Source organism: Triticum aestivum, chromosome 3B (genome assembly GCF_018294505.1).
Source record: "Triticum aestivum cultivar Chinese Spring chromosome 3B, IWGSC CS RefSeq v2.1, whole genome shotgun sequence".
Taxonomy (NCBI): domain Eukaryota; kingdom Viridiplantae; phylum Streptophyta; class Magnoliopsida; order Poales; family Poaceae; genus Triticum; species Triticum aestivum.
The window spans coordinates 11,963,935-11,971,865 of record NC_057801.1 but is presented as its reverse complement, the minus strand read 5'-3'; the positions used below and the strand labels follow the sequence as shown (position 1 = coordinate 11,971,865).

Genomic DNA, 7,931 nt, shown 5'->3' with positions numbered 1-7,931 from the left:
ATTGATATTAATATGTGACTGTGTTTATTCTAGGTATTGATGAAGATGGTACCTCGGAAGGATGAAGGTTAGCCTTGATGGCCAGGTGGTACCTCGGAAGGACACCTTTCGGTATTTGGGGTCAATGTTGCAGGAGGATGGGGGTATTGATGAAGATGTGAACCATCGAATCAAAGCCGGATGGATGAAGTGGCGCCAAGCTTCTGGCATTCTCTGTGACAAGAGAGTGTCACAAAAGCTAAAAGGCAAGTTCTACAGGACGGCGGTTCGACCCGCAATGTTGTATGGCGCGTAGTGTTGGCGGACTAAAAGGCGACATGTTCAACAGTTAGGTGTGGCGGAGATGCGTATGTTGAGATGGATGTGTGGCCACACGAGGAAGGATCGAGTCTGAATGATGACATACGAGATAGAGTTGGGGTAGCACCAATTGAGGAGAAGCTTGTCCAACATCGTTTGAGATGGTTTGGACATATTCAGCGCAGGCCTCCAGAAGCTCCAGTGCATAGCGGACGGGTAAAGCGTGCGGAGAATGTCAAGAGAGGGCGGGGTCGACCGAATTTGACATGGGAGGAGTCCGTTAAAAGAGACCTGAAGGATTGGAGTATCGACAAAGAGCTAGCTATGGACAGGGGTGCATGGAAGCTTGCTATCCATGTGCCAGAGCCATGAGTTGGTTGCGATATCTTATGGGTTTCACCTCTAGCCTACGCCAACTTGTTTGGGACTAAAGGCTTTGTTGCTATTTGTTGTTGTTTATTCTAGGTATGCTTTTTTCCGCCTCTCAACTCTATCTCAGTCCCGATCCATCTTTCCTTAATTTTTCTCTTGATTCTATACAGGTTAGGTCAATGAGGTTTACAGCAAGGTACAAAGCTCTGTGAGGACTCATCTTGTTGGGATGCAAAAGGGTGAAGCTAAGTTGATGTTTCTTAATTAATCAAAAAATATGTCAGGACGATTAGAACATGTGTTCTATCTATAGGTATTACTTGGGAGATGGTCAGTTACTATAAGCTCTAAAGTTTATATATTTCGATGATGGGTCTACCATGCGTAGTTAAAACTTGCCTATCGACAAACCATCAGCTGCTGCAAATGACAGATGGGTATGACGGATGGGTATTGCAGATCATGGATCACGGGTATTTTGATTATATTATGATGATTCAGTAATTCTACTATTGGTCTAATAATCTTCAGCAAGGATACACTGACTCTCATTTCTTTTTGAGTTTTGTAGACATTGCTTCATCCAAATTACGACAAAAGATCAATTGCCGAGGTTGTACTAAACCACATATTTATCACTGGGCAGTAGTAGTATAGTCTCTTAATTATCCTTTTAAAAATAAATTTAATGTCTACCTATTATTAGAGAATTAGAAAGCATAGGCTCTTTGGAAGCTTTCTTGCCAAAAAAGAAGGCCCTTCAAAAGCTAATACATGTATATGCTCACATCATATGCTTGTTTTTCTTCCTTGAATTTTCAAATGCTTATGAATCATCTGCAAAATAGTGTAGCTTGTAACTCTCTGTTGAACTAAATACCAATCCAAGTCGGAGTGTAAGGAAGACAATATAGGTTTTGATCTAGCGAGAGGTCATGCAATGCTTCTCTATTCCCATTTCAGGCCAAATTTACCTCCAAAACACTGCCGCTGCGTTTGGATGTTCGTATTGGACCGTCGAATTGGATTTGGTATTGGTCTAACCCCAATACAGGCGTTTGGATGTACTCTGAAACAACACTCTGAAACGGAAACGAATACGCGGGCGTTTTCGCTTGCACGCGCCCACCCATCGCGCCAATACAGAGGCCTGGACCTCCGATTTCTCCTGAATTGCCTCGCTCCCGCAAAACAAAACGCTTCGGGCTTTCTTTCTTCCTCCACCACGAGACAGAAGGGTTCGAGAGAGCAGAGCGGCGCCCTGGCAGATCAACGGTGGCGCCCTGGCAGATCCACCATGGCGGCGTAGGTATGGTGCCCGCCTTCCATTCCCTCTTTCCTCTGCCGCTGTCCCTTCCCCTCCTCCGGTGCTGACCCTTCCCGTTCTCTCCGCCCCTGCTCGCCGCGGCCAGATCGCATCTGATGCGAACGACGGCAGTCCCCTCCGGCGCCGACCCTTCCTTTCCTTCCCAGCCGTGCGGTGGCCCACTGCCGGTGCACATCTCCTCTCCCTCGGGCCACCTCCTGACCCGCCCCTTCTTCTCTGGCTCCAGCCAGCCCCTTCTTCCTCCACCCTTGTTCCCTAGCTCCAGGCAGCCAACTCTGTTTCTTTTTATTCCTAGTCCTTTTGTCAATGATTTGCTGACCACTGATGTATCCTCTTATTGCAGGTTGGATTTGGAACTATGTGTCGTTGAGAATTTGAGACACCTATTTAAACTAGATGTATTGCACTTTGTTGGTGTAATTTTTGTTTGTTTTTGTGTCAATATTATATGATGTCATCCTCGATTTCTAGAATATTTGATGATAATTTTTACTATATAATCATCCAATTATAGCCATACAACTACTGTTTACTGTTTTAATGCATATACTAATGTTGCTATGCAATTCCAGTGTTTGACATCCAAACACGTTTCTGTATTGAAACCTCAGGACGATTTTGTGAGCCAATTCAATATACATCCAAACAACCGAATTTGTATTCATGTCCATTACAGTTTCCTGGCTGAATTGGAATTGAAACCAATACAATACAGAGGCCTCCAATACAGACATCCAAACACAGCGTGCATGGATTCTTTCACATATTGTCCACTTTATTTCTGTAACTTCTTGCAGTTTAATTACTTGCAATTTTTGTTCTCTATTAAGTAAGTTATTTGTCTTGTGGATTGTATGAATGATTTTCGCTAATACGCTGCACACATCTAAAACCATAGACTGTTTCAAGACACACCAGAAAAATATAGATCGATCTAGACATCAGAAACCAAAGATGAATCATTTATATAGATTTCCTGAAATATAAGAATAACGATGTATGCTTTTCTTTCTATGTGGAAACTATTATGATATCATTTATTGGCGGTGCACACATTCACAATTTTCTTCTTATAAAGAAAATCACATTTAGAACTTAGATTCAGCAATCATTTGACATGGCATGTAGTGTGTACTACGCTACTCACAAAAAGTGTAGCATCCATCGAGCGGCTTTGGCAGACTTTATCCGTACGTGGATGTTTAACTGATTCCTGAAGTATAACTCTTACGATTTCCTGCTTATTATTGTTCAGGTTACTGCAATTAGTCCATTGATTGAAGGCTTAGTTGTTGCTTCTTGATCAACCCTGTTAACCTTTAGATGTGTTTTCAAGTTGTTCATAGTAGTCTGATGTTCTGTAAGTTAAGGTGAGAGCTATTACGATCAAGTTATTTTTGACCTTTTCATTTGAAAGTAGCCAAAGCTACAAATGGGTATGTAGATGGTATACAGAACTTCCATGAAACAACTTTTGTCAGACTATTGTATCCTTTTCAATATATTGTGATTCAATTATGTTCATCTTTTGTCGCCTTGCGTTTATAGAAATTCCTATCATTTTATTGCCTAAATAGACGGGCGCAGCAACGCGCGCCAATCAAGATCTAATATAATTAGAATGAGCAAACTTAACCCAAATCCTGATCAACCATACAACATATTTGGAGTGCTAGCTAGCTGCAACATATTTTAATTGCTGCGTAGGCCCATTGGCATTGCAACCAAGACCCATCATTCCTTACCAACAACGTACTAGTTCTCTTCTCACGTCAAAAAAAAAAAGAGAAACAAACAACGCATTGGTCCAGTTCAAACTGAGCTTAAGAAGGCACCATGGGACACTTGTATGTTACGATCAGGATCACATCCTGTCAATGTGAACGTCGAGAGACACCTCCTTGGACGCCCCAGAACCAACCAGATACGTAGGCGGCACCCCCAAGAAAGACGGCAGCTCCATCAGAGCGACCTCGCCGGGCCTAGTGCTGCTCGTCACCGGCTTCATGTCCAACAGAATGCTGCCTTCTATGCTGCTCGGTGGTGGCGGACAATTTGCCCGAAGCTTCACCGCGTACTGCGGCCATGATGACACTCCAGCTCTGATGCACACCACAGACACGACTGTGGCCATGCCGATGGCGCCAACGGCCAGGAGGAACACGCTGTCGTCCCCTTGCCCATGGAGCAGGCACCCCGGCTCCAACACCCGGAACCGGTGAACTTTGCCGTAGTGGACCTTGTGCACTGGCATTGCATGCAGGGCACCCATGTGGCTGAGGAGCGCCAGCGGTGCACCGAAGAAGCCACAGCCAGGCTCCATGCAGAAGCAGGGCGCGTACTGGCACGCGCTCTGGTGGTCGTCGAGCTCGTTGTAGGGGACGTCGCTCCCGCAGCCATCGTGGCCGCACATGACCGTCAAGGATGAGACGACAGCATCTATCGTGGGGCAGCGGCTAAAGCCACCGCCGTGCTCGCACGTCTGGCATTGTTCGCCGGGGAGCTCGACGAGGCATCTGCCGCAAGCTACATGCCCGGCATTGCACTGCACAAAAATGTATCGGTTACTGACAATGACATCCTCAGACCTCAGGGTGAATGGAACAAGAGATTGATCGATTGTTGTAGAAAGAAAATTCACCTGGAAGACAGGGGGCTTGATGGGGCGGGAGCAGACGCGGCAATTAAGCAAACTCATGTCCATCTTCAATGTGACTTCTCCGGCTCGCTTCACTTGCCCATTGCTGGGAGGCTCCACGTTAAACTTATTGGCACTCCGATCGTCCTTCTTCATCGTCGACGGCGAACCCCCGTTCCTTCCAATGGTGGTGTTTGGAGTAACCTGCATCCCATCCGTAATCTGCAAAGAAATCATGGAGGCAAACACATCACACCATGAACCGGAACCCACAATGACGTAGAGATATTACTTCTGCATAATTCAAAGAATACAGTCACGCAGGAGTGAAGTGAAAAGCCTCGACGAACTTGTGCAGTATACGGTTTAGAAGAAGGCCCAGCAGACTGCAATTGCTCGCCACTTGCTGGAAATATTGTGCGTTCTGTCGAGGAACCGGGCGCTGCAACTGTGAAAATTACATGAATACACGGTAGAATTTTGTCTGAATGTTAGAGATTTGTACAAGAATAACAAAGTCATGAGAATACAATACAGAGTTTATACTTTATAGCATGTTCACATGCAGTGATACAGAAGTCATGTCGATTAAGAGGTGAAAATGTTTATGCAAGTCTTAATAACCTGGCTATAGAAAATGGTTATGTACCTGCTGATTGACCTGACGTATCTAACACAACATGTACAGGCACAATGGCCGAGCTTGCCGTGTTAGGGGTTGTTGTCGCATTGCCATGCTCAGCTGATACGGGACGATGCTTGTTATTATGATCGGTGTCTATGATAGCAAACTGATCGGCGAGACCATCAGTATTTGTATCAGAATCAGCACGGCTTCCACCTTCAACAGTGTTGCCATTTGGCATCCTCTTAAGCACAGGAGCATAAACAGACTCATCTAGACGACGTGCCTATTCGAAATAGAACATGCATAAGTTATTATATAATTGTACTCTTGAAACATATATAATATGCCAGTTCAAAAAATTACTTCTGAAAAAGGTCGCTAAAATAAAATTTGGCATAGGTAATAAACTTGATTGTTCATTATATATATATATTTTTAAACAAATGCTAGGTCAACAATAAAATGGATGAATGTGTGTTACAAGTCGAGCATGACATTATACTAAAACGAGGTGTATGAACCATATAATAACGAATATTGTGTTTCAAACAAATAAGAGTATCACAAGTTGTTTGCAGAATTTAGTGCAAAAGTAATTACCATCAAGCTACCAAAGGGATGTGAAGCTACCCATTTGCTATGTTCCTTAGTGACAATGCTCAAGCATGGAAAATCAATAAACAGTGGTGTCTACATTATTCTGCAAGCACTTCTAAACCTTCAGCACAAAGCAAATGAACCGTAATGCCAACAAAAAAAACTACACACAATTTTGGTATTGTTTTCAATCCATTTTTTGAACCTTTGACAGAACAACGGGTGCGATATACCATTGGAAAGCTATGGATTAGGCTATTTTTTTTCATGTAGAACACTCTTCGAGATTCCTTACGGTTAAGAGCAGTTTCAAAAACGGTGCGACACCACACGAGTGGCAGCGAGCGTATTTTCATGAAAATTTTCAAACCACTCAACAAAACGATGTGAATGATATAATGTTGGAAAGATATCGATGAGGCGGAACTTTTTCATGTATAACACTTTCTCTAATTTATCACGTTTAAGTGGTTTTGAATTTACCGAAACGCGGACACTGTTTTTTGCGGGTCCACAAATCGACGAAGTGAACTGCATCAGACGGGCAACCGCACTAAATGTCAACAGAGAGGGCTGCACACTATTTTTTATCGTCTTCGCTGCAATTTTTGGATGCAATTCACATGGTCGGACACCAAGTGAACTTTATTCAACGACCAAGCGCATTGTAGGTGTTGATGCATTTGACTTATTCTGAAACACACGAAAACATAGAATAAGGGGTTTGAACCGTTGTACAAATTAGAGCGAGCTGCATATTTTTTTCGTCTTAAGGGGTTTTTGAATAGAATAAGTTCTTAAGGATGTTTGTGGAATAGACCCACACACTATATGAAAAAGTAGCAACATGTAAAGCAGATGTGGAAACTAGAGAGATTTGGAAACAAACTAGATATCCAGAGGGATTTAAAAAGTGAATCGAAACACTTGCGACGGTGGGATTCCAGCATTGTATTCTACCTTCCTCTTCCTAGCTGATCTTCTTGGTAGGTTATCACCATCCATGGCGATCCACCGCTTACTGCAGATTACAACCCCACTAATCAGTTGCAACACACCAAAAACTCGAGTAGTGAGGGCGTATGGTAGCGATTGGCAACGAAAGAAGCGGGAATTCATACGTACCAGTTAAGAGAAGGCTAGCGGCGGCTGCTGGGTGCCGCGGGCAAACAAGTGGCGGCGCGTGGATGGGCGACGGCGGCGTAGAATTTGAGGGGGCTGTCTCGCTCCTCTCTAGGGTTTGCCCCAAATGGAAGGGGGTGACCTGCCTATATATAGGAAGAGGGGTTATTGGGCTATTTGGGCTAGAATTTAGGGGAGTTTAGGTGGGGGTGTTGGGCTCAAAGGAGAGAGGGAAAATAGCAGCTCACTTTGATAGTTTCATTGCAAACTTTATTTATTTGTTTGTCTTACTATCGTGCCTCCATATTAATCCTTTCGAGTATCAAGCGAACTCTGGTTGACAAATATTTTTTAACAGGTTTAAAAAAATGAAGTTTAAAAAGGGGAAAACAAATTGATGAAAATAGTGAAGAAAAAATAGATAAGAAAAATGCTTAGGCCTTGGCCCAACTAAGCGGCGGCATTGCTCCTGCCGGGTGCCTGTTGAGCCGGCCCAAGTGCTCGCGGATTTGAGAAAAGTTCATCAATTTTGAAAAAAAAATCACATATTTGAACATTTTCACAGATTTTCAAAACTACAGATTTTACAAACCAACAATGCATACATTTATTATCTATTTTGTAACAATGGTCTGGCTGAAAGTACAACTCCTTTTCGTGTTGTCAATATTTGATGTGGGCGATAAATCAAGAAAACGAATCTCCCGCTGCAACGCACGGCCGTGTTTGCTAGTATATTCAACAAACATACACCACTTCAATTTGTTTCGAATAAGAATCCAATGATATACACTTTGTGGCGTGTAATTTGTATTTTATTAGCAAACTTTGACGTGGCAGTACCTTTTCGACACTTGAATCATGCATGCACGCCACCGCGCACACAACCAAACATGGTCGAGCTCCTCATCGATCGATCACGTGCATACTACGTGGCCAGGGGCAAA

At 43.5% G+C, this 7,931-nt stretch overlaps 1 protein-coding gene across 2 annotated transcripts; it reads right to left on the bottom strand.

Annotated features, from left to right (window-relative positions):
* Window positions 1-3,646: 3,646 nt before the first annotated feature.
* LOC123064320 (E3 ubiquitin-protein ligase siah-1-like) lies at window positions 3,647-7,088 on the bottom strand. Of its 2 annotated transcripts, none has more exons than XM_044487817.1 (6): window positions 6,988-7,088; window positions 6,823-6,883; window positions 5,287-5,548; window positions 4,988-5,085; window positions 4,641-4,859; window positions 3,647-4,544 (listed from the first exon to the last, which is right to left on the bottom strand). In XM_044487817.1, the coding sequence occupies exons 2-6, from the start codon at window positions 6,865-6,867 to the stop codon at window positions 3,864-3,866; spliced, it is 1,305 nt and encodes a 434-aa protein (XP_044343752.1). In that variant the 5' UTR covers window positions 6,868-6,883; window positions 6,988-7,088; the 3' UTR covers window positions 3,647-3,863. The 2 variants fall into 2 exon arrangements, with proteins under 2 accessions (XP_044343752.1, XP_044343753.1); XM_044487818.1 differs by having other exon boundaries at window positions 4,988-5,079.
* Between the last annotated feature and the right edge of the window lie 843 nt (window positions 7,089-7,931).